Source organism: Oncorhynchus tshawytscha, linkage group LG14 (genome assembly GCF_018296145.1).
Source record: "Oncorhynchus tshawytscha isolate Ot180627B linkage group LG14, Otsh_v2.0, whole genome shotgun sequence".
NCBI classification, from domain to species: domain Eukaryota; kingdom Metazoa; phylum Chordata; class Actinopteri; order Salmoniformes; family Salmonidae; genus Oncorhynchus; species Oncorhynchus tshawytscha.
The window spans coordinates 59,676,987-59,704,486 of NC_056442.1; the positions used below are offsets into that span (position 1 = coordinate 59,676,987).

At 45.2% G+C, this 27,500-nt stretch overlaps 1 protein-coding gene across 2 annotated transcripts in view; it reads left to right on the forward strand.

Moving 5' to 3' along the window:
• Positions 1–27,500, forward strand: part of cdon (cell adhesion associated, oncogene regulated) — a 138,396-nt gene that overhangs the window by 73,065 nt on the left and 37,831 nt on the right. Inside the window, exons 7-10 of one of the 2 annotated variants that reach the window (XM_042297772.1) lie at positions 1–258; positions 10,509–10,834; positions 24,645–24,819; positions 27,167–27,280. The exon at positions 1–258 is cut by the window's left edge and continues 12 nt beyond it. In XM_042297772.1, coding sequence (XP_042153706.1) covers positions 1–258; positions 10,509–10,834; positions 24,645–24,819; positions 27,167–27,280 — 873 coding nt within the window. Of the gene's footprint in view, positions 259–10,505; positions 10,835–24,644; positions 24,820–27,166; positions 27,281–27,500 lie in introns of both variants that reach the window. The other variant, XM_042297771.1, reaches the window with a different exon arrangement.

The window sequence follows — 27,500 nt, forward strand, 5'->3', positions numbered from 1 at the left end:
TCCTGAGGAATCTGTCTGACCAGTCTGTCTCACCTGGAGACACCGCTCGCTTCACCTGCGTTGCCAAGGGAAACCCCACCCCCAATGTCACCTGGCTCTTCAACTCTGCCCCCATCGCCCCCTCGCCCCGCCTCCAAATTTCAGGCTCCTCCCTCTGCATCAAAAGGGTGACATCACAGGACGTCGGTGTGTACCAGTGCCTGGTGGACAACGTGATTGGCTCAGCCCAGTCAGCTGGCAGGCTCACCCTCCAATCAGGTACAGTGTACTCTCCTAAAGTAGTGGGGTATCAGGAAGTGATTGTATGAGAAAATGGGCTGTTCTCCCTGCTGGTTTAGGGAGTAGGTTGAAGTAGTAGCTCTCCCTTAGCCCCTCTCCATCTTCCCCACGTCTCTCGCTTCCTGTTTTTGTGTCAGAGCTACCTTCATGCTGGCCACCAGGGATAAACTCAGGGACAGAGGAATGGAAAGAGTAGCCTTGGATGGCTCTGAGCGTGTGTGTGTGTGTGTATTTGGTTTTATTATCCTTATGGGGATCAGAAGTCCTCACAAGGATAGTAAAACAAGGAAAATTCATTTAGCCAGTCCCCACAAGAAAAAAGGCTATTTTAGGCTTAAGGGTTAGGTTTGGGTTAAGGTTAGGGTTAGGTTTACCCCCTAGAGTCGATCTCTAAATCTAATTAGCTTATAACAAAAATCCCCATAAAAATCTGTTCATTTAAACTAGACAGATATCTGTTATTTAATTGGATGTGTCTCAATCCACCACATCTACCTGTGGATCACTTCCACATCTACCTGTAGATCACTTCCACATCTACCTGTGGATCACTTCCACATCTACCTGTGGATCACTTCCACATCTACCTGTGGATCACTTCCACATCTACCTGTGGATCACTTCCACATCTACCCGTGGATCACTTCCTCATCTACCTGTGGATCACTTCCACATCTACCTGTGGATCACTTCCTCATCTACCTGTGGATCACTTCCTCATCTACCTGTGGATCACTTCCACATCTACCTGTGGATCACTTCCTCATCTACCTGTGGTTCCCTTCCTCATCTACCTGTGGATCACTTCCACATCTACCTGTGGATCACTTCCACATCTACCTGTGGATCACTTCCTCATCTGCCTGTGGATCACTTCCACATCTGCCTGTGGATCACTTCCTCATCTACCTGTGGATCACTTCCTCATCCGCCTGTGGATCACTTCCACATCTACCTGTGGATCACTTCCACATCTACCTGTGGATCACTTCCACATCCGCCTGTGGATCACTTCCACATCCGCCTGTGGATCACTTCCACATCTACCTGTGGATCACTTCCACATCTACCTGTGGATCACTTCCTCATCTACCTGTGGATCACTTCCACATCTACCTGTGGATCACTTCCACATCTACCTGTGGATCACTTCCTCGTCTGAAGTCGGTTACAGCCAATCCGCCAACTTCTGACTATAGAGTCCAAACAGTTTGGGCTTCAAGCTGATATGACCCCTCTGTGGAAAGGTGAGAGACTCGGGTTCTTCTCTAGGGCGCCCACAGGCCTCACAAGTATCGTCTGAAGGTCCCCCGGGAACCAGTTGAAAATGGAATGGAAGTACAGTACCGGGTAGTATAATATACAGTACCAGGTAGTATAATATACAGTACCAGGTAGTATAATATACAGTACCAAATAGTATAATATACAGTACCATGTAGTATAATATACAGGACCAGATAGTATAATATACAGGACCAGGTAGTATAATATACAGTACCAGGTAGTATAATATACAGTACCAGGTAGTATAATATACAGTACCAGGTAGTATAATATACAGGACCAGGTAGTATAATATACAGTACCAGGTAGTATAATATACAGTACCAGTCGAAAGTTTGGACACAACTACTCATTCAAGGGGTTTTCTATATTGTTTACTCTTTTCTATATTGTACAAAAATAGTGAAGACATTAAAACTATGAAATAACACATATGGAATCATGTAGTAACCAAAAAAGTGTTAAACAAATCAAAATGTATTTTATATTTGATATTCTTCAAAGTAGCCACCCTTTGCCTTGATGACAGCTTTGCACACTCTTGGCATTCTCTCAACCAGCTTCATCTGGAATGCTTTTCCAACTGTCTTGAAGGAGTTCCCACATATGCTGAGCACTTGTTGGCTGCTTTTCCTTCACTCTGCAGTCCGACTCATCTCAAACCATCTAATTTGGGTTGAAGTCGGTTGATTGTGGAGGCCAGGTCATCTGATGCAGGACTTCATCACTCTCCTTCTTGGTCAAATAGCCCATACACAACCAGGAGGTGTGTTTTGTGTCATTGTCCTGTTGAAAAACAAATTATATTCCCACTAAGCCCAAACCAGATGGGATGGCGTATCGCTGCAGAATGCTGTGGTAGCCATGCTGATTAAGTGTGTCTTGAATTCTAAATAAATCCCAGACAGTGTCACCAGCAAAGCACCCCACACCATCACACCTCCTGCCCCATGCTTCATGGTGAGAACCACACATTTGGAGATCATCCGCTCACCTACTCTGCGTCTCACAAAGACACAGCGGTTGGAACCAAAAATCTCAAATTTGGAAACATCAGACCAAAGGACAGATTTTCACCAGTCTAATGTCCATTGCTCGTGTTTCTTGGCCCAACCAAGTCTCTTCTTCTTATTGGTGTCCTTTAGTTGTGGTTTCTTTGCAGCAATTCAACCATGAAGGCCTGATTCACGCAGTCTCCTCTGAACAGTTGATGTTGAGATGTGTCTTTTATTTGAACTCTGTGAAGCATTTATTTGGGCTGCAATCTGAGGCTGGTAACTCTAGTGAACTGATCCTCTGCAGCAGAGGTAACTCTGGGTCTTTCCTGTGGCGGTCCTCTTGAGAGACAGGTAACTCTAGTGAACTGATCCTCTGCAGCAGAGGTAACTCTGGGTCTTCATTTCCTGTGGCAGTCCTCATGAGAGACAGTTTCATCACAGCAGAGGTACCTCTGGGTCTTTCCTGTGGCGGTCCTCATGAGAGACAGGTAACTCTAGTGAACTGATCCTCTGCAGCAGAGGTAACTCTGGGTCTTTCCTGTGGCGGTCCTCTTGAGAGACAGTTTCATCATAGCGCTAGATGGTTCTTGCGACTGCACTTGAAGAGCTGAGACCAGACCAGAGCAGAGAGATAGTGTGGTAGTGGTCTGAGCTGAGACCAGACCAGAGCAGAGAGATAGTGTGGTAGTGGTCTGAGCTGAGACCAGAGCAGAGAGATAGTGTGGTAGTGGTCTGAGCTGAGACCAGAGCAGAGAGATAGTGTGGTAGTGGTCTGAGCTGAGACCAGACCAGAGCAGAGAGATAGTGTGGTAGTGGTCTGAGCTGAGACCAGACCAGAGCAGAGAGATAGTGTGGTAGTGGTCTGAGCTGAGACCAGACCAGAGCAGAGAGATAGTGTGGTAGTGGTCTGAGCTGAGACCAGACCAGAGCAGAGAGATAGTGTGGTAGTGGTCTGAGCTGAGACCAGACCAGACCAGACCAGAGAGATAGTGTGGTAGTGGTCTGAGCTGAGACCAGACCAGAGCAGAGAGATAGTGTGGTAGTGGTCTGAGCTGAGACCAGACCAGAGCAGAGAGATAGTGTGGTAGTGGTCTGAGCTGAGACCAGACCAGAGCAGAGAGATAGTGTGGTAGTGGTCTGAGCTGGGACCAGACCAGAGCAGAGAGATAGTGTGGTCGTGGTCTGAGCTGAGACCAGACCAGAGCAGAGAGATAGTGTGGTAGTGGTCTGAGCTGAGACCAGAGCAGAGAGATAGTGTGGTAGTGGTCTGGGCTGATACCAGACATGAGCTGAGAGATAGTGTGGTCGTGGTCTGAGCTGAGACCAGAGCTCCCTTCGTTCTGTTCTCTCCTGCCTCCTCCAACTCTCAGTGCAGAAAGATAGATTTATTCTGCTATGATGTGCAGCAACACTGGTGTGGTTACAGTGAGAACTAGATGTGAGTTAGATAAGCTGAGTATTAAAACATGGTCCCGGCAGATCTTTGGCTCTGTGGGTTACCAGGTACCAGGCACCAGAGGTTGTTATCAGATCATCTCTGATATTGTTGTATATATAAACTGTTTACTGTCGGCTGTCTTTAAAGGAGTACACTGTCAGTTGTGTTCGTTTCTCTGTTCTGTTTATGTTTAGCTGGCCAGCGTTGAGCTCCTGCTAAGAAAGTTCCGGTCACAGTTCAACTGTTCCGGTCAATGGGCTTTATAAATACATTTGATTGATGTATTTATTAATTGATTGATGTATATTTGTGTTGCTAGGTTCCAGTTCCCTCCCCACCATCCCACATCCAATTATCTGGCCCTCATACCATCATGGCCACCTACTCCAGGTATCTGGCCCTCATACCATCATGGCCACCTACTCCAGTTATCTGGCCCTCATACCATCATGGCCACCTACTCTAGTTATCTGGCCCTTATACCATCATGGCCACCTACTCCAGTTATCTGGCCCTCATACCATCATGGCCACCTACTCTAGTTATCTGGCCCTCATACCATCATGGCCACCTACTCCAGTTATCTGGCCCTTATACCATCATGGCCACCTACTCCAGTTATCTGGCCCTTATACCATCATGGCCACCTACTCCAGTTATCTGGCCCTTATACCATCATGGCCACCTACTCCAGTTATCTGGCCCTTATACCATCATGGTCACCTACTCCAGTTATCTGGCCCTTATACCATCATGGCCACCTACTCTAGTTATCTGGCCCTCATACCATCATGGCCACCTACTCCAGTTATCTGGCCCTTATACCATCATGGCCACCTACTCCAGTTATCTGGCCCTTATACCATCATGGTCACCTACTCCAGTTATCTGGCCCTCATACCATCATGGTCACCTAATCATCCCCAGCTTCCAATTGGCTCATTCATCCCCCCTCCTCTCTCCTGTAACTATTCCCCAGGTCATTGATGTAATTGAGAATGTGTTCTAAGTCAACTTACCTAGTAAAATAAGGGTTAAAATAAAATAAATAAATAAAGCTGGTGGAGTGATCTGTGACTGTGATATATAGCTAATGGAGTGATTTGTGACTGTGATATGTAGCTAATGGACTGATCTGTGACTGTGATATATAGCTTATGGACAGATCTGTGACTGTGATATATAGCTAATGGACTGATCAGTGACTCTGATATATAGCTGATGGACTGATCTGTGACTGTGATATATAGGCTGTGGAGAATCTATCTTTGACCTAATACCCCTAGCCCCTAACTCTGTCTTTTTTATTTTTATTTTTAACCTTTATTTAACTAGGCAAGTCAGTTAAGAACAAATTCTTATTTTCAATGACGGCCTAGGAACAGTGGGTTAACTGCCTGTTCAGGGGCAGAACGACAGATTTCTACCCTGTCAGCTCGGGGATTCGAACTTGCAACCTTTCGGTTACTAGTCCAACGTTCTAACATTCTAACCACTAGGCTACCCTGCCGTCTCTGCAGAGTAGGGAAGGGTAGGAAACAGAGCAGGGTAGAGACTGAGCAGGGTAGGGAACTGAGCAGGGAAAGGGGACAGAGCAGGGGAGGGGAGGGAACTGAGCAGGGAAAGGGGACATAGCAGGGGAGGGGAGGGAACTGAGCAGGGAAAGGGGACATAGCAGGGGAGGGTAGGGGACTGAGCAGGGAAAGGGGACAGAGCAGGGGAGGGGAGGGAACTGAGCAGGGAAAGGGGACAGAGCAGGGGAGGGTAGGGAACTGAGCAGGGAAAGGGGACAGAGCAGGGGAGGGTAGGGGACTGTTTTTTGGGTGTGTGTGGCAGGCAGGCAGCAGTGGGTTCACTTTACTAAATCAACAGGCTTGGAACTGGTAACACTAACCTGGGATATGGGAGCGCGCCAGCTGCCCACATTCCTCACAGCAACCATTCAAATACCAGGAGAATCATCCCCAGCTACACTACACCTAGAGAGAGAAATACACTCTCTCTCTCCCTCCCTCTCTCTCTCCAGCCCTCTCTCGCTCTCTCTCACTTTCTCCCCTTCTCTCTCCAGCTCTCTCTCTCTCTCTCTCTCTCTCTCTTTCTCTCTCCAGCTCTCTCTCTCTGTCTCTCCTTCTCTCTCCAGCTCTCTCTCTCTCTCACTTTCTCCCATTCTCTCTCCAGCTCTCTCTCTCTCTCTCTCTCCTTCTCTCTCCAGCTCTGTCTCTCCTTCTCTCTCTCTCCAGCTCTCTCTCTCTCTCACTTTCTCCCATTCTCTCTCACTCTCTCTCTCTCCTCTCTCCAGCTCTGTCTCTCCTTCTCTCTCTCTCTCTCACTTTCTCCCATTCTCTCTCTAGCTCTCCCTCTCTCTGTCTCTCCTTCTCTCTCCAGCTCTGTCTCTCCTTCTCTCTCTCTCCAGCTCTCTCTCTCTCTCTCTCTCTCTCTCTCTCTCTCTCTCTCACTTTCTCCCATTCTCTCTCCAGCTATCTCTCTCTCTCTGTCTTTCCTTCTCTCTCTCGCTCTCTGTAGCTTTATCCCATTCTTTCTCCATCTCTCTCTCTCTGTCTCTCCTTCTCTCACCTTCTCCCCTTTTGTCTCCATCTCTCTCAATTCAATTCAATTCAATGTGCTTTATTGGCATGACATAACAATGTACATATTGCCAAAGCTTACTTTGGTACAATATTAACATAAATATTAACATAACAACAACAACAAGCATAGAGGACATGTGCAGGTTGGTTGGTCTGTCAGACACTGTCCCTCATCTTATGGCAGCAATGTAGCAAAAAGATCATTTAACAAAAAAACAAGCCTAAAAACGTATATAAAGACTGTTGACATGTTGTCAGGAGGAATGGGCCAAAATTCACCCAACGTATTGTGGGAGGCTTGTGGAAGGCTACCCGAAAAGTTTGACCCAAGTTAAACAATTTAAAGGCAATGCTACCAAATACTAATTGAGTGTATGTACACTTCTGACCCACTGGGAATGTGATGAAAGAACTACAAGCTGAAATAAATCATGCTCTCTACTATTATTCTGACATTTCACATTCTTAAAATAAAGTGGTGATCCTAACTGACCTAAGACAGGGGATTTTTACTAGGATTAAATGTCAGGAATTGGGAAAAACTGAGTTTAAATGTATTTGGCTAAGGTGTATGTAAACTTCCGACTTCAACTGTAAATGAGAACTTGTTCTCAACTGGCCTATCTGGTTAAATAAAAGGGAAATAAAACACAAATAAAGATATGATGACAACGATGTGTGGAGCCCTTAGCGGTTATAATATGAAGGTTTGGCTTGGAAAGGTTTCTTCGCCTGGTCACATATAACTGATGAGTTGTTCATTGAAGTCCACAAACGGGACGGGGAAGGGACGAGGAGGGAGGAAGTAGAGCTCGTAGATAGAGGTGGAGAAGGAATTATATAGACAACAAGCTGTTTGTATCTGTCTGGTATGAAAGGGAACTATGTTGACATGTGATCAGGGTGGTATTCATCAGGGGTGTATTCATTGGTATTCATTAGGGGTGTATTCATCAGGGGTGTATTCATTAGGGGTGTATTCATTAGTATTCATTAAGGGTGTATTCATTAGTATTCATCAGGGGTGTATTCATCAGGGGTGTATTCATTAGGGGTGTATTCATCAGGGGTGTATTCATCAGGGGTGTATTCATCAGTATTCATTAGGGTGTATTCATTAGTATTCATTAGGGGTGTATTCATCAGGGGTGTATTCATTAGTATTCATCAGGGGTGTATTCATCAGGGGTGTATTCATTAGGGGTGTATTCATCAGGGGTGTATTCATCAGGGGTGTATTCATCAGGGGTGTATTCATTAGGGGTGTATTCATCAGGGGTGTATTCATTAGGGGTGTATTCATCAGGGGTGTATTCATCAGGGTGTATTCATTAGTATTCATTAGGGGTGTATTCATTAGTATTCATTAGGGGTGTATTCATCAGGGGTGTATTCATTGGGGGTGTATTCATCAGGGGTGTATTCATTAGGGGTGTATTCATCAGGGGTGTATTCATCAGGGGTGTATTCATCAGGGGTGTATTCATCAGGGGTATTCATCAGTGTATTCATTAGTATTCATCAGGGGTGTATTCATTAGTATTCATCAGGGGTGTATTCATCAGGGGTGTATTTCATCAGGGGTGTATTCATCATTCATTAGTGTTTCATTCATCAGGGGTGTATTCATCAGGGGTGTATTCATCAGGGGTGTATTCATTAGTATTCATTAGGGGTGTATTCATCAGGGGTGTATTCATTAGTATTCATCAGGGGTATATTCATCATTAGGGGTGTATTCATCAGGGGTGTATTCATTAGGGTGTATTCATCAGGGGTGTATTCATTAGTGTATTCATCAGGGGTGTATTCATCAGGGGTGTATTCATTCAGGGGTGTATTCATCAGGGGTGTATTCATTAGGGTGTATTCATCAGGGTGTATTCATCAGTATTCATTAGGGGTGTATTCATCAGGGGTGTATTCATCAGGTATTCATCAGGGTGTATTCATTAGGGGTGTATTCATTAGCATATTCATCAGGGGTGTATTCATTAGGGGGGGTGTATTCATTAGGGGTGTATTCATTAGTATTCATTAGGGGTGTATTCATTAGTATTCATTAGGGGTTTATTCATTCATTAGGGTGTATTCATCAGGGGTGTATTCATCAGGGGTGTATTCATTGTATTCATCAGGGGTGTATTCATTAGGGTATTCATTAGTATTCATTAGGGGTGTATTCATTAGGTGTGTATTCATTAGTATTCATTAGGGGTGTATTCATTAGTATTCATTAGGGGTTTATTCATCAGGGGTGTATTCATTAGGGGTTTATTCATTAGGGTTTATTCATTAGGGGTGTATTCATTAGGGTGTATTCATTAGTGTATTCATTAGGGTGTATTCATTAGGGGTGTATTCATCAGGGGTGTATTCATTAGGGGTGTATTCATCAGGGGTGTATTCATCAGGGTGTATTCATTAGGGGTGTATTCATTAGGGGTGTATTCATTAGGGGTGTATTCATTAGGGGTATATTCAAGAAAATGGAATGAGGTTGTAGCAACCTCATGATGGGTATATGGACCATTAGAGTATCTTGTAGTAGCTTAAACCTGTCAATGTTACATTGAACTGGGTGAATGGAAAATGAAGGACAGTCATCCAGTATGCTGTAATAGAAATAAGGCCCTGCTCATGAAAATAAAATCACACCGACCGTCACTGACTGTTATATACTGTAATATTCTGTAATATACTCTAATATACTGTAATATACTCTAATATACTGTAATATACTGTAATATACTGTACTCTTTACAGGGTGGAGTTTCAAATAACCAACCATTTAAAACATGTTTTCAATATTCATTAGTTGATTATAAAATGTGTAATAATGATGGGCTGTAATATAGTCGTAATAATGATATACTGTAATATTGTAATATACTGTAATATACTGTAATGATACCGTAATATACTGTAATATACTCGTAATAACTGATGGGCTGTACTTTTACAGGGTGGAGTTTCAAATAACCAACCATTTAAAACATGTTTTCAATATTCATTAGTTGATTATTGTGTAATAATGATGGGCCGTGTAGTTGTAGTCGTAATAATGATGGGCTGTGTAGTTGTAGTCGTAATAATGATGGGCTGTGTAGTTGTAGCCGTAATAATGATGGGCCGTGTAGTTGTGGTCGTAATAATGATGGCCGTGTAGTTGTGGTCGTAATAATGATGGGCCGTGTAGTTGTAGTCGGAATAATGATGGGCCGTGCGAAGTGATGGGCGAAGTGACATGCCTGGCAAAGTTTGCAACTGCCACAAGGATGGTAACAGCTTAGTAACGGGCGCTGCCTAGCAACCATCGTTATGAAGCATCAAAGCTCATGAGTGCGCATTGCCTACGCCGGACTTAGCTTCAATTAGTCTTGTTTTTGGTTGGTGCAACTGGTGTAAATACGGGTCACATAGTCGAACGTACACTCTTAGAAAAAGATGGGGTTTCTAAAGGGTTCCTCGGCTGTCCCCATAGGGAAAAAAACTTTTAGGTTCCAGGTATGAACATTTTGGGTTCCATGTAGAACCTTCTGTGGAAAGGGTTCTACACGGAACCCAAAAACGTTCTAACTGGAACCAAAAAGGGTTCTTAAAAGGGTTCTCCTATGGGGACAACCGAAGAACCTTGTAAGGTTCTAGATAGCATCTTTATTTCTAAGAGCGTAGCTACGGCTAACCTAGCGTTTCATAACAACTGGTGCAACCGGCCCCAGAAAGAACATTCAGTTTATTTGCATCTAAATTCATAGCAAGAAAATGTATTAAAAACATCACAATATGATTTGTGATCAAAGTTTCAAGCTTCGATCTTATACTTGGATACAGTTTAATATGAAACTTCTCTTTCTATGTCTAGAAGAAGAACCTCAGCCTGGTTTAATCTGAAACTTCTCTTTCTATCTCTAGAAGAACAAGAACCTCAGCCTGGTTCCACCGCTGATATTCTGATCGACGCTCCACCCACCTCCGTCCACCCAATCCAGAGCGACGAGGGAGATGAGCTCCTCCCACCCGAGGAGGAAGGGGAAGGGCTAGGGGAGGGGCTAGGAGAAGGGGATGGGCTATGGGACACCATGGGCCAACCAACAGAGAGGAGCAGCGACCGGCCCACCCCTGAAGCACCAATCATTACTAGCCCTCCTCAGACTCACAAACCTGATGTCTATGACCTGGAGTGGAGGGCGGGCCGTGACTGGGGACATCCAATCAACGCATACTTTGTCAAGTACCGCAAGGTGAGTCCAGAGGGGGAGGAACAGGAGTTTTGCTTACCATGTTGTTGTACCCTGACCAGGAAAAACTCCAGGCTCTAGGTAGGGATAAAGCACCTGCATGTTAGTGTAGTAGAGTAGAGTAGAGTGGAGTAGAGTAGAGTATAATAGAGTGGAGTGGAGTGTAGTAGAGTAGAGTATAATAGAGTGGAGTAGAGTGGAGTGTAGTAGAGTAGAGAATGGTAGAGTAGAATACAGTAGAGTGGAGTAGAGTAGAGTAGAATACAGTAGAGTGGAGTAGAGTAGAGTAGAATACAGTAGAGTGGAGTAGAGTAGAGTAGAATACAGTAGAGTGGAGTAGAGTAGAATACAGTAGAGTGGAGTAGAGTAGAATACAGTAGAGTGGAGTAGAGTAGAGTAGAATACAGTAGAGTGGAGTAGAGTAGAGTATAATAGAGTGTAATAGAGTGGAGTAGAGTGGAGTAGAGTGGAGTGGAGTATAGTAGAATAGAGTGTAATAGAGTGGAGTGTAGTAGAGTGTAGTTGAATATAGTTGAGTGTAGTATAGTGTAGTAGAGTGTATTGGAGGGGAGTGGAGGGGAGTGTGGTAGAGGAGTGTAGTAGAGTAGAGTGTAGTAGAGTGTAGTAGAGGAGTAGAGTGGAGTGGAGACTAGAGTGGAGTGTAGTAGAGTGGAGTAGAGTGGAGTGGAGTAGAGTAGAGTTTAGTAGAGTGGAGTGAAGGAGACTAGAGTGGAGTGGAGTAGAGTGTAGTAGAGTAGAGTAGAGTAGAGTGGAGTAGAGTGGAGTACAGTGTAGTAGAGTAGAGTGGAGTAGACTGTAGAGTGGAGTGGAGACTAGAGTGGAGTAGAGTGTAGTAGAGTAGTGGAGTAGACTGTAGTAGAGACTAGAGAGTAGAGTAGTAGAGTGGAGTAGTGGAGTGAGTGGATGGAGACTAGTGGGTGAGTGTAGTGGAGTAGAGTGAGTGGAGTAGAGTGTAGTAGAGTAGTAGTGGAGGTGGAGACTAGTGGAGTAGAGGGTGGAGTGTAGTGGAGTAGAGGGTAGTGGAGTAGTAGTGGAGTAGAGGGTAGTAGTGTAGTAGTGGAGTGTAGTGTAGTAGAGTAGGGGTAGTGGAGAGGGAGTAGACTGGGGTGTGGAGGGTGAGGGTAGTGGAGAGTGGAGTAGGGGTGTAGTGGAGTAGGGGTAGTGGAGTAGAGGGTAGTGGAGTGGGGTAGTGGAGTAGGGGTGGAGTTAGTGGAGTAGGGGTAGTGGAGTAGAGGAGTGACTAGGGGTGGTGGAGTAGGGGGTAGTGGGTAGTAGAGGGTAGTGGAGTAGGGGTGGAGTGGGGTAGTGGAGTAGGGGGTAGTGGAGTGGGGGTAGTGGAGTAGAGGGTAGTGGAGTGGAGTAGGGTAGTGGAGTAGTGGAGTAGAGGGGTAGTGGAGTAGGGGGGTAGTGGAGTAGGGGTAGTGGAGTAGGGGTAGTGGAGTAGAGGGTAGTGGAGAGTGGAGTAGGGGTAGGGGTAGTGGAGTAGAGGGTAGTGGAGTAGGGTAGTGGAGTAGGGGTAGTGGAGTAGGGGTAGTGGAGTAGAGGGTAGTGGAGTGGGACTGGAGGAGTAGGGGGTAGTGGAGTAGAGGGTAGTGGAGTAGTAGTGGGTAGTAGAGGGTAGTGGAGTAGGGGGTAGTGGAGTAGAGGGTAGGGAGTAGGGGTAGTGGAGTAGAGGGTAGTGGAGTAGAGTAGACTGGAGTGTAGTATGGGGTAGTGGAGTAGAGGGTAGTGGAGTAGAGTAGACTGGAGTGTAGTATGGGGTAGTGGAGTAGAGGGTAGTGGAGTAGGGGGTAGTGGAGTAGAGGGTAGTGGAGTAGAGGGTAGTGGAGGGGGGTAGTGGAGTAGAGGGGAGTAGTAGTGGAGTAGGGGGTAGTGGAGTGGGGTAGTAGAGGGTAGTGGAGTAGTGGGAAGGGGTAGTGGGGTAGTGGAGTGGGGTAGTGGAGTAGACTGGTAGTGGGTAGTAGTGGGTAGTGGGTAGTGGAGTGGGGGGTAGTGGGGTAGTGGAGGGGTAGTGGAGTAGGGGGTAGTGGGGGTAGTGGAGTAGGGGGTAGTGGAGTAGGGGTAGTGGAGTAGAGGGTAGTGGAGTAGTAGGGGGTAGAGGGTAGTGGAGTAGAGGGTAGTGGAGTAGGGGGTAGTGGAGGGGTAGTGGAGTGGGGTAGTGGAGTAGGGGGTAGTGGAGTAGAGGGTAGTGGAGTAGAGGCTAGTGTAGTATGGGGTAGTGGAGTAGAGGGTAGTGTAGTATGGGGTAGTGGAGTAGAGGGGAACACTTTATTTGAGTAGTCCATCTGTAGATACCCTACAGACTACCAGTAACATTGTGAGATATAGTGAGATATACTGGATGGAAAATCCAATAAATTATTTTTTAATTTTCAACATTGAAATTCAATGATTCACCCATGATCCACCTAACAATATTTTGAAAGAGTACTTTAGGCATATGTTTTCATTTCAGTCTCCTTCATCTCCTCTAACCAAAGTTAATTGTATGGATTTTTTTCCTATTAGTAATGTAAAAGGAACATCTGTACAGAAAGACTCATGTGAAGGTAAATTACAGAGGAGGAACTTCTTGATGCAATTAAAGCCTTTAAGTCTGGGAAAACTCCAGGGCTGGATGGCATACCAGTGGAGGTATACCAGTGGAGATATACCAGTGGAGGTATACCAGTGGAGATATACCAGTGGAGGTATACCAAACTCCAGGGCTAGATGGCATACCAGTGGAGGTATACCAAACTCCAGGGCTAGATGGTATACCAGTGGAGATATACCAAACTCCAGGGCTGGATGGCATACCAGTGGAGATATACCAAACTCCAGGGCTGGATGGCATACCAGTGGAGATATACCAAACTCCAGGGCTAGATGGTATACCAGTGGAGATAGACCAGTGATGGCATAGTGGAGATATACCAAACTCCAGGGCTAGATGGCATACCAGTGGAGATATACCAAACTCCAGGGCTAGATGGCATACCAGTGGAGATATACCAAACTCCAGGGCTAGATGGCATACCAGTGGAAGTATACCAAACTCCAGGGCTGGATGACATACCAGTGGAGATATACCAGTGGAGATATACCAGTGGAGATATACCAAACTCCAGGGCTGGAGATGGTGGATACCAGTGGAGATATACCAAACTCCAGGGCTGGATGGCATACCAGTGGAGATATACCAGGGCTGGAGATATACCAGTGGAGATATACCAGTGGAGATATACCAAACTCCAGGGCTGGATGGCATACCAGTGGAGATATACCAGTGGAGATATACCAGTGGAGATATACCAAACTCCAGGGCTGGATGGTATACCAGTGGAGGTATACCAGTGGAGGTATACCAGTGGAGATATACCAGGGGAGATATACCAGTGGAGATATACCAGTGGAGATATACCAGTGGAGGTATACCAGAGGAGATATACCAGTGGAGATATACCAGTGGAGATATACCAGTGGAGGTATACCAGTGGAGATATACCAGTGGAGGTATACCAGTGGAGGTATACCAATGGATGACATACCAGTGGAGATATACCAGTGGAGATATACCAGTGGAAGTATACCAAACTCCAGGGCTGGATGACATACCAGTGGAGATATACCAGTGGAGATATACCAGTGGAGATATACCAGTGGAGATATACCAGTGGAAGTATACCAAACTCCAGGGCTGGATGACATACCAGTGGAGGTATACCAAACTACAGGGCTAGATGGTATACCAGTGGAGATATACCAAACTCCAGGGCTAGATGGTATACCAGTGGAGATATACCAAACTCCAGGGCTAGATGGTATACCAGTGGAGATATACCAAACTCCAGGGCTGGATGACATACCAGTGGAGATATACCAAACTCCAGGGCTAGATGGCATACCAGTGGAGATATACCAAACTCCAGGGCTAGATGGTATACCAGTGGAGATATACCAAACTCCAGGGCTGGATGGTATACCAGTGGAGATATACCAAACTCCAGGGCTGGATGGCATACCAGTGGAGATATACCAAACTCCAGGGCTGGATGGCATACCAGTGGAGGTATACCAGTGGAGATATACCAAACTCCAGGGCTGGATGGCATACCAGTGGAGATATACCAAACTCCAGGGCTGGATGGCATACCAGTGGAGATATACCAAACTCCAGGGCTGGATGACATACCAGTGGAGATATACCAAACCAGGGCTGGATGATATACCAGTGGAGATATACCAAACTCCAGGCCTGGATGACATACCAGTGGAGATATACCAAACTCCAGGGCTGGATGATACCAGTAGATATACCAGTGGAGATATACCAAACTCCAGGCCTGATGGCATACCAGTGGAGATAGACCAAACTCCAGGGCTGGATGGCATACCAGTGGAGATATACCAAACTCCAGGGCTGGATGGCATACCAGTGGAGATATACCAGTGGAGATATACCAAACTCCAGGGCTGGATGACATACCAGTGGAGATATACCAAACTCCAGGGCTGGATGACATACCAGTGGAGATATACCAAACTCCAGGGCTGGATGGCATACCAGTGGAGATATACCAAACTCCAGGGCTGGATGACATACCAGTGGAGATATACCAAACTCCAGGGCTGGATGACATACCAGTGGAGATATACCAAACTCCAGGGCTGGATGACATACCAGTGGAGATATACCAAACTCCAGGGCTAGATGGTATACCAGTGGAGATATACCAAACTCCAGGGCTAGATGGTATACCAGTGGAGATATACCAATGGTATACCAGTGGAGATATACCAAACTCCAGGGCTGGATGGCATACCAGTGGAGATATACCAAACTCCAGGGCTGGATGACATACCAGTGGAGATATACCAAACTCCAGGGCTGGATGGTATACCAGTGGAGATATACCAAACTCCAGGGCTGGATGGTATACCAGTGGAGATATACCAAACTCCAGGGCTGGATGGCATACCAGTGGAGATATACCAAACTCCAGGGCTGGATGACATACCAGTGGAGATATACCAAACTCCAGGGCTGGATGACATACCAGTGGAAGGATACCAAACTCCAGGGCTGGATGGCATACCAGTGGAGATATACCAAACTACCAGGGCTGATGGTATACCAGTGGAGATATACCATTGGAGATATACCAGTGGATGATATACCAGTGGAGATATACCAAACTCCAGGGCTAGATGGTATACCAGTGGAGATATACCAAACTCCAGGGCTAGATGGTATACCAGTGGAGATATACCAAACTCCAGGGCTAGATGGTATACCAGTGGAGATATACCAAACTTGTTTTGATATACTCAGAGGACCATTATTTAACCACCTATAAAAATGGTAGAATATCAGATACTCAACAAGAAGGTCTGATTTCATTACTACTGAAACAGGACCCAGGTGGTAAATATAAAGATCCAGTCCATTAAAAACATGTGAGGCCCCTTGTGCTTCAGTGTTGTGATGCAACAATTCTAGAATAGTGCATAGAATTAAAAATGTATTGTCGGATATTATGTCGGATATTATTCATTCTAATCAGACAGTTTTTTTTACATGGACGATACATTGGAGATAATATAAGACAATTACTGGAACCAATAGAATACAATGATGAATGTTGAGCCAACAGCATACCACCCTGCATAACACTGCTGGCTCGCTTCTGAAGCCAAGCATGGTTGGGCCTGGCCAGTCCCTGGATGGGAGTCCAGATGCTACTGGAAGTGGTGTTGGAGGGCCAGTAGGAGGCACCCTTTCCCCCGGTCTAGAAAAAGTTCCCCAGGGCAGTGATTGGGGATGTTGCCCTGTGTAGGGTGCTGTGTTTTGGCTGGGACGTTAAACGGGTGTCCTGACTCTCTGAGGTCATTAAAGATCCCATGGCACTTATAGGGATGTTAACCCCCGGTGTCCTGGCTAAATTCCCAAGCTGGTATTTATTGGTCAACTAATCATCCCCAGTTTACAATTGCCTCATTCATCTCCCCTGTAATTATTCCCCAGGTCGTTGCTGTAAATGAGAATGTGTTCTCAGTCAATTTACCTGGTTAAATAAGGGTTAAATTAAAATAATAAAACAATATGGAGAAACCATGCCTGGTACTCATAGCTGACTTTGAAAAGGCCTTTGATAAAGTAGGACTGGAATTTATATATACGGTGCATTTGGAAAGTATTCAGACCCCTTGACTTTTTCCACATTTTGTTACTTTACAGCCTTATTCTAAAATGGATTCAATTACTCAAATTAGGGGATGGGTGGTAGGGTTAGGGGAAAATAATAAAGGGAAATATATATAAAAAAAATATATAGATATATTTATAAAAAAATATATATGGGGGATTGGAAATGATGCAGACAATTAAAATTGATGTAAGCCACAATCTATTCTATTTTATTCTTTATAGCTGATCGACCTGTTAAAACAACAACAATAAGAGCGGAGTAGAGTAGAGTAGAGTACAGCGGAGTAGAGTAGAGTAGAGTACAGCGGAGTAGAGTAGAGTAGAGTACAGCGGAGTAGAGTAGAGTAGAGTACAGCGGAGTAGAGTAGAGTAGAGTACAGCGGAGTAGAGTAGAGTAGAGTACAGCGGAATAGAGCAGAGTAGAGTACAGCGGAGTAGAGTAGAGTAGAGTACAGCGGAATAGAGCAGAGTAGAGCAGAGTAGAATAGAGTACAGCGGAGTAGAGCAGAGTAGAGCAGAGTAGAATAGAGTAGAGTACAGCGGAGTATAGTAGAGCACAGCAGAGTAGAGTAGAGTAGAGCACTGTAGAGTAGAGTAGAGCATTGTAGAGTAGAGCAGAGTAGAGTAGAGTAGAGCATTGTAGAGTAGGGTAGAGCATTGTAGAGTAGAGTAGAGCATTGTGGAGTAGAGTAGAGCATTGTAGAGTAGAGTAGAGCATTGTAGAGTAGAGTAGAGCATTGTGGAGTAGAGTAGAGCATTGTAGAGTAGAGTAGAGCATTGTGGAGTAGAGTAGAGCATTGTGGAGTAGAGTAGAGCATTGTAGAGTAGAGTAGAGCATTGTAGAGTAGAGTAGAGTAGAGTAGTAAAGCACTGTAGAGTAGAGTAGAGCATTGTAGAGTAGAGTAGAGCATTTTGAGTAGAGTAAAGCATTGTAGAGTAGTGTAGAGCATTGTGGAGTAGAGTAGAGCATTGTGGAGTAGAGTAGAGCATTGTGGAGTAGAGTAGAGCATTGTAGAGTAGAGCATTTTAGAGTACAGTAGAGCAGAGTAGAGTATAGTAGAGTAGAGTAAAGCATTGTAGAGTAGAGTAGAGCATTGTAGAGTAGAGTAGAGCATTGTAGAGTAGAGTAAAGCATTGTAGAGTAGTGTAGAGCATTGTAGAGTAGAGTACAGTAGAGCAGACTAGAGTAGAATAGAGTAGAGTAGAGTAGAGTAGAGTAGAGTAGAGTAGAGCATTGTAGAGTAGAGTAGAGCATTGTAGAGTAGAGTAGAGTAGAGTAGAGCAGAGTAGAGCATAGCAGAGTAGAGTAGAGTAGAGTAGAGTAGAGTAGAGCATTGTAGAGTAGAGTAGAGCATTGTAGAGTAGAGTAGAGTAGAGTAGAGCAGAGTAGAGCATAGCAGAGTAGAGTAGAGTAGAGTAGAGTAGAGCATTGTAGAGTAGAGTAGAGTAGAGTAGAGTAGAGTAGAGTAGAGCAGAGTAGAGCATAGCAGAGTAGAGTAGAGTAGAGTAGAGTAGAGTAGAGTAGAGCAGACTAGAGTAGAGTAGAGCGGAGTAGAGTAGAGTAGAGTAGAGTAGAGTAGAGCAGAGTAGAGTAGAGCAGAGTAGGAGCTTTTGTCTAGTAATCAGCTGTTAGCTTGACCCCCGACACATAACCGCTCCCCGGTGCCCGGTGCCCAAACCAACTGCTAACTCTGTGTAATGTGTTCATTAAAGCAGAGAAGGTATAGGACCCATGCCCACTCTAGCTACAGCACTAGGTCATTTCCTTTTTAAAAGCCTGTGTTTTCTTCACTAATAAGCTCTCTCTGACTATAAAACCCAAACAGTTCTTGTTAAGATTGTATTGGCAGCGCGACTCAGAAGTTGCTGGCCCTGGAAAAAGTGACTGAGAATTATCACGGGCATTGTTGTTGCATACGCCATTTTCTCTGTGATGATTCACTGTTGGAAAAGAACTCTGGCAGAATCCAGAAACTTACATTTTCATACTGGTCCCCCCGTGGGAAGTGAGCTCACAACCCTACTATTGATGTAAATGTTTGAGGACAGGGTTTTGTTCTTTCTGATTCATTTTGTGTTGTCTGTTTGTCTTTGTTGTGGTTGCTGTTACTTGGTTCTCTATCCTGGCCTCCCCCTCCCTCCCTCTCTCTCTCTCTCTCTCTCTCTCTCTCTCTCTCTCTCTCTGTCTCTCTCTCTCTCTCTCTCTGGCTCTCTCTCTCTCTCTCTCCTGGCCTCTCTCTCTCCTGGCCTCTCTCTCTCTCTCTCTCTCTCCCTCTCTCTCTCTCTCCTCTCTCTCTCTCTCTCTCTCTGTCTCTCTCTCTCTCTCTCTCTCTCCTCTCTCTCTCTCTCTCTCTCTCTCTCTCTCTCTCTCTCCCTCTCTCTCTCTCTCTCTCTCTCTCTCTCTCTCTCCTGGCCTCTCTCTCTCTCCTGGCCTCTCTCTCTCTCTTTCTGTCTCCCTTTCTCTCTTCTGATGTAACAATGTACATATTGCCAAAGCTTACTTTACTTTGGTCAACGGGACAACATTAACAACAGTAACATTTGGGGTAATGACATTCTCTAAGTGTTTTATATTTTTGACATTTTGTCAGGAAATGCAGCTCCGTCTCAGGTTCTGCTGTGGTGCCGTGGTTGCACAGCCTTTCCTCTACAGGGAGCCAGGTTTTCCTGTGTCTACCCTTCTCAATGGCAAGGCTGTGCTCACTGAGCCTGTACTTTGTCAAGGTTTTTCTAAGGTTTTGATCAGTAACCATGGTCAAATAGTTAGCTACGGTGTACTGTCGATTTAGGGCCAGATAGTATTGCATTTAGCTTTGTGTTTGTGTTTCCCAATAAGTAATGTCGTTTTGTTTTGACTGTGTTGTAATTTGTTTTAGTCTGATTGATTGGATGTTCTGGTCCTGATGCTTCAGTGTGTTAGTAGAACAGGTTAGTGAACTCAGCCCCAGGACCAGGACCAGCTGGATGAGGGGACTGAGGCTTCAGTGTGTTAGTAGAACAGGTTAGTGAACTCAGCCCCAGGACCAGCTGGATGAGGGGACTGAGGCTTCAGTGTGTTAGTAGAACAGGTTAGTGAACTCAGGCCCAGGACCAGCTGGATGAGGGGACTGAGGCTTCAGTGTGTTAGTAGAACAGGTTAGTGAACTCAGCCCCAGGACCAGCTGGATGAGGGGACTGAGGCTTCAGTGTGTTAGTAGAACAGGTTTGTGAACTCAGGACCAGCTGGATGAGGGGACTGAGGCTTCAGTGTGTTAGTAGAACAGGTTAGTGAACTCAGGACCAGCTGGATGAGGGGACTGAGGCTTCAGTGTGTTAGTAGAACAGGTTAGTGAACTCAGGACCAGCTGGATGAGGGGACTGCGGCTTCAGTGTGTTAGTAGAACAGGTTAGTGAACTCAGCACCAGGACCAGCTGGATGAGGGGACTGAGGCTTCAGTGTGTTAGTAGAACAGGTTAGTGAACTCAGCCCCAGGACCAGCTGGATGAGGGGACTGAGGCTTCAGTGTGTTAGTAGAATAGGTTAGTGAACTCAGGAGGACCAGCTGGATGAGGGGACTGAGGCTTCAGTGTGTTAGTAGAACAGGTTAGTGAACTCAGGACCAGCTGGATGAGGGGACTGAGGCTTCAGTGTGTTAGTAGAACAGGTTAGTGAACTCAGGGACCAGCTGGATGAGGGGACTGAGGCTTCAGTGTGTTAGTAGAACAGGTTAGTGAACTCAGGACCATCTGGATGAGGGGACTGAGGCTTCAGTGTGTTAGTAGAACAGGTTAGTGAACTCAGCCCCATGACCAGCTGGATGAGGGGACTGAGGCTTCAGTGTGTTAGTAGAACAGGTTTGTGAACTCAGCCACAGGACCAACTGGATGAGGGGACTGAGACTTCAGTGTGTTAGTAGAACAGGTTTGTGAACTCAGCCACAGGACCAACTGGATGAGGGGACTGAGACTTCAGTGTGTTAGTAGAACAGGTTAGTGAACTCAGCCACAGGACCAACTGGATGAGGGGACTGAGACTTCAGTGTGTTAGTAGAACAGGTTTGTGAACTCAGCCCCAGGACCAGCTGGATGAGGGGACTATTTTCTTTACTCAGCTCTTGGCATTTCAGGGCTTGGTAATGATATGAGAGGGGGTCACTGTATTTTAGATGTTTACAAAACTTAATTGCTCTTTTCGGACTTTTTAATATTAGTGGATATTGGCCTAATTCTGCCCTGCATGCATTGTTGACAGGGAAATCTTGTTTTGCAAGTGGACCCCACACCTCGCTGCCACAACGTGCAAATTGCAATTCAATGACACATTCAATTAGTTTTAGACAAATTTTAATATGTATTTCAATTTCAATTTGTTTTTTAATGGCGTAGAATGCCCTGCGTGCTTTCTCTCTCAGTTCATTCACTGCCTCATTAAAGTGTCCAGTTGAGCTTATTTTTAAACCTCAGTAATTGTAGTTGTGTGCAGTACTCTAAAAATATTGTACCAATTGAGAACTTTGGTCTAATTCCCTGAGATCTGGATCTTCTCTGGAAAATCATTATTTTAGTCTTTTTGCGGTTTACTGCCAGGGCCCCGTTCTGGCAGTACTGCTCTAGCAGGTCCAGGCTCTGCTGTAGGCCATGTGTTGTGGGGGTTTACTGCCAGGGCCCAGGTCTGGCAGTACTGCTCTAGCAGGTCCAGGCTCTGCTGTAGGCCATGTGCTGTGGGTGACAGATACTTATTGTTATTATATTTAACCTTTATTTAACTAGGCAAGTCAGTTAAGAACAAATTCTTATTTACAATGACGGCCTACTCTGGCTAAACCCGGACAACGCTGGGCCAATTGTGCACCGCCATGCTCCCAATCTCGGCCGGATGTGATACAGCCTGGATTCGAGTCAGGGACTGTAGTGCTCATCATCAGCGGGATGCTATGCTACTCGGGAGCCACCGGCAGCAGGCAATTCACTTCTGAACTGTGCTGACTAACACCAGGGGCTGAGGATCTTTCTAGAATAGTGGCCAATTCGTTGATGTAAATGTTGAAGAGTGCAGGGCTCAGATTGCAACCCTGGCGAAGGCCCCGCCCCAGTTAAAGAATTATGTAACTGTTTTCTCTACTACCGCAGGCGTTACCAAGGACAAAAAAGCTCCTTAACAGCTTCTACCCCCAAGCCATAAGACTGCTGAACAATTAATCAAATAGCCACCGGACTATTTACATTGACCCCCCCTCCCCTTTTGTTTTTACACTGCTGCTACTCACCGTCTATTATCTATGCATAGTCACTTTACCCCCACCTACTGTACAAATTATCGTGACTAACATGTACCCCCACACATTTACCACTGTATATAGCCTACTGCAGACTTTCTCAATGGCAAGGCTATGCTCACTGAGTCTATTCATACAGTCGTGGCCAAAAGTTTTGAGAATGACACAAATATTAATTTCCACAAAGTTTGCTGCTTCAGTGTCTTCAGATATTTTTGTCAGATGTTACTATGGAATACTGAAGTATAATTACAAGCATTTCATAAGTGTCAACGGCTTTTATTGACAATTACATGAAGTTGATGCAAAGAGTCAATATTTGCAGTATTGACCCTTCTTTTTCAAGACCTCTGCAATCCGCCCTGGCATGCTGTCAATCAATTAATTCTGGGCCACATCCTGACTGATGGCAGCCCATTCTTGCATAATCAATGCTTGGAGTTTGTCATAATTTGTGGGGTGTGGTTTGTCCACCCGCCTCTTGAGGATTGACCACAAGTTCTCAATGGGATTAAGGTCTGGGGAGTTTCCTGGACATGAACCAGAAATATCTATGTTTTGTTCCCCGAGCCACTTTGTTATCACTTTTGCCTTATGGCAAGGTGCTCCATCATGCTGGAAAAGGCATTGATCGTCACCAAACTGTTCCTGGATGGAAGTTGCTCTCAGAGGATGTGTTGGTACCATTCTTTATTCATGGTTGTGTTCTTAGGCAAAATTGTGAGATAGCCCACTCCCTTGGCTGAGAAGCAACCCCACACATGAATGGTCTCAGGATGCTTTACTGTTGGCATGACACAGGACTGATGGTAGCTCTCACCTTGTCATCTCCAGACAAGCTTTTATCCGGATGCCCCAAACAATCGGAAAGGGGATTCATCAGAGAAAATGACTTAACCCCAGTCCTCAGCAGTCCAATCAGTTTGTCCCTGATGTTTTTCCTGGAGAGAAGTAGCTTCTTTGCTGCCCTTCTTGACACCAGGCCATCCTCCAAAAGTCTTGCGTGCAGATGCACTTACACCTGCCTGCTGCCATTCATGAGCAAGCTCTGTACTGGTGGTGCCCCGATCCCACAGCTGAATCAACTTTAGGAGACCGTCCTGGCGCTTGCTGGACTTTCTTGGGCGCCTTGAAGCCTTCGTTACAACAATTGAACCGCTCTCCTTGAAATTCTTGATGATCTGATAAATGACTGATTTAGGTGCAATCTTACTGGCAGCAATATCCTTGCCTGTGAAGCCCTTTTTGTGCAAAGAAATGATGACAGCACGTGTTTCCTTGCAGGTAACCATGGTTGACAGAGAAAGAACAATGATTCAAGCACCACCCACATTTTGAAGCTTCCAGTCTGTTATTCAAACTCAATCAGCATGACAGAGTGATCTCCAGCCTTGTCCTCATCAATAATCATACCTGTGTTAACGAGAGAATCACTGACATGATGTCAGCTGGTCCTTTTGTGGCAGGGCTGAAATGCAGTGGAAATGTTTTTTGGGGGTTCAGTTCATTTTCATGGCAAAAAGGGACTTTGTAATTAATTGCAATTCATCTGATCACTCTTCATAACATTCTTGAGTTTATGCAAATTGCCATCATACAAACTGAGGCAGCAGACTTTGTGAAAATTAATATTTGTGTCATCGTTTGGCCACGACTAGACAAAGCTTTCCTTACGTTTGGTTCAGTCACAGTGGTCAGGTATTCTGCAGCTGTGTACTCTCTGTTTGGGGCCAAATAGCATTCTAGTTTGCTCTGCTTCTATGTAAATTCTTTCCAATGTGTAAAGTAATTATCTTTTGTTTTCTCATGATTTGGTTGGGTCTAATTGTGTTTCTGTCCTGGACCAGCAGGACCAGCTTGCTTAGGGGACTCTTCTCCAGGTTCATCTCTCTGTAGGTGATGGCTTTGTTATGGAAGATTTGGGAATCGCTTCCTTTTAGGTGGTTGTAGAATTTAACGGCTCTTTTCTGGATTTTGATCATTAGTGGGTATCGGTAGGTTTCTACACTTCTCTCTCTGTAGCATTTCTTAATATTATTCAGTTCTTTTGGCTTTGATGCCTCATGATTGAGTATTGCTCTGTTCAGGTAGACTGTGATGTTGCTGTGGTCTGATAGGGGTGACAGTGGACTGATTGTGAATCTCTCTCTCTCTCTCTCTCTCTCTCTCTCTCTCTCTCTCTCTCTCTCTCACTCTCTCTCTGTCTCTCTCTGTCTCTCTCTCTCTCTCTCTCTCTCTCTCTCTCTCTCTCTCTCTCTCTCTCTCTCTCTCTCTCTCTCTGTCTCTCTCTCTCTCTCTCTCTCTCTCTCTCTCTCTCTCTCTCTCTCTTCTCTTTGTGTTGTGATAGGTTGATGACGTGACGTGGGTGGTGGGTAGCTGGCATACGGTTCGTGTGCCCGGCAGTGAAAAGACCCTCCGTTTGTCTGAGCTGGAGTCGTCCAGTCTGTACGAGGTTCTGATGGTGGCTCGCAGCGTCACAGGAGAGGGACAACCAGCCATGCTCACCTTCCGGACCGGCAAGGGTCAGTACAGTACAACACAGTACAGTACAACACAGTACAGTACAACACAGTACAACACAGTACAGTACACCACAGTTCAATACAGTACAGTACAACACAGTACAACACAGTACAATACAGTACAGTACAACACAGTACAACACAGTATAGTACAGTACAGTGCAGTACAACACAGTACAACACAGTACAGTACAGTACAGTACAACACAGTACAACACAGTATAGTACAGTACAGTGCAGTACAACACAGTACAGTACAGTACAGTACAACACAACACAGTACAACACAGTACAACACAGTACAGTACAACACAGTACAGTACAGTACAACACAGTACAGTACAGTACAACACAGTACAGTACAACACAGTACAGTACAGTACAACACAGTACAGTACAACACAGTACAGTACAACACAGTACAACACAGTACAGTACAACACAGTACAGTACAGTACAGTACAACACAGTACAGTACAACACAGTACAATACAGTACAGTACAACACAGTACAGTACAACACAGTACAACACAGTACAATACAGTACAGTACAACACAGTACAACACAGTACAGTACAGTACAACACAACACAGTACAGTACAACACAGTACAACACAGTACAGTACAACACAGTACAGTACAGTACAACACAGTACAGTACAACACAGTACAGTACAGTACAACACAGTACAGTACAACACAGTACAGTACAACACAGTACAGTACAACACAGTACAAAGCTGTACAGTACAGTACAACACAGTACAGTACAGTACAACACAGTACAGTACAACACAGTACAGTACAGTACAACACAGTACAGTACAGTACAACACAGTACAGTACAGTACAACACAGTACAGTGCAACACAGTACAACACAGTACAACACAGTACAACACAGTACAACACAGTACAGTACAGTACAACACAGTACAGTACAGTACAGTACAACACAGTACAGTACACCACAGTACAGTACAACACAGTACAACACAGTACAGTACAACACAGTACAGTACAGTACAACACAGTACAGTACAGTATAGTACAACACAGTACAGTACAGCACAGTACAACACAGTACAACACAGTAAAACACAGTACAACACAGTACAGTACAACACAGTACAGTACAACACAGTCCAGTACAACACAGTACAGTACAACACAGTACAGTACAACACAGTACAGTACAACACAGTACAGTACAACACAGTACAGTACAACACAGTACAGTACAACACAGTCCAGTACAACACAGTACAGTACAACACAGTACAGTACAACACAGTACAGTACAACACAGTACAGTACAACACAGTAAGGATCTGAGGTGATGTTTCCTGTGTTTCTACCAGTTGACCATGATTCCAAACTCCTCATAGCCCAAGTGTTTTAGCTAATTGTGTCTGTCTGTTTCCTCTGTGTCTCTCTGTCTGTTTCCTCTCTGTCTGTTTCCTCTCTGTCTCTCTGTCTGTTTCCTCTCTGTCTGTTTCCTCTGTGTCTCTCTGTCTGTTTCCTCTCTGTCTGTTTCCTCTCTGTCTCTCTGTCTGTTTCCTCTGTCTGTTTCATCTCTGTCTCTCTGTCTGTTTCCTCTCTGTCTTTCTGTCTGTTTCCTCTCTGTCTGTTTCCTCTCTGTCTGTTTCCTCTCTGTCTGTTTCCTCTGTCTGTTTCCTCTCTGTCTTTCTGTCTGTTTCCTCTCTGTCTGTTTCCTCTCTGTCTGTTTCCTCCTGTCTGTTTCCTCTCTGTCTGTTTCCTCTCTGTTTGTTTCCTCTCTGTCTCTCTGTCTGTTTCCTCTCTGTCTCTCTGTCTGTTTCCTCTCTGTCTGTTTCCTCTGTCTGTTTCCTCTCTGTCTCTCTGTCTGTTTCCTCTCTGTCTCTCTGTCTGTTTCCTCTCTGTCTGTTTCCTCTCTGTCTGTTTCCTCTCTGTCTCTCTGTCTGTTCCTCTCTGTCTCTGTCTGTTTCCTCTCTGTCTGTTTCCTCTCTGTCTCTCTGTCTGTTTCCTCTCTGTCTGTTTCCTCTCCGTCTCTCTGTCTGTTTCCTCTGTCTGTTTCCTCTCTGTCTCTCTGTCTGTTTCCTCTCTGTCTGTTTCCTCTCTGTCTCTCTGTCTGTTTCCTCTCTGTCTGTTTCCTCTCTGTCTCTCTGTCTGTTTCCTCTCTGTCTGTTTCCTCTCTGTCTCTCTGTCTGTTTCCTCTGTCTGTTTCCTCTCTGTCTCTCTGTCTGTTTCCTCTCTGTCTCTCTGTCTGTTTCCTCTCTGTCTGTTTCCTCTCTGTCTCTCTGTCTGTTTCCTCTCTGTCTGTTTCCTCTCTGTCTGTTTCCTCTCTGTCTCTCTGTCTGTTTCCAGAGAAGAGCCCAGCAGTCAGTAAGAACCCATCCAAGCCTCCGGTGGTCTCTGTCCCTAAAGCCCCAGAGGACAAGACTTCTAACACACACTTTGGAGTGGTCATCCATGAAAGAGGTAAGGCAACACACACACACACACACACACACACACACACACACACACACACACACACACACACACACACACACACACACACACACACACACGCATACAGACACACACACACACACACACACACACATACAGACACACACACCACACACACACACATACAGACACACACACACACACACACACACATACAGACACACACACCACACACACACACACGCAT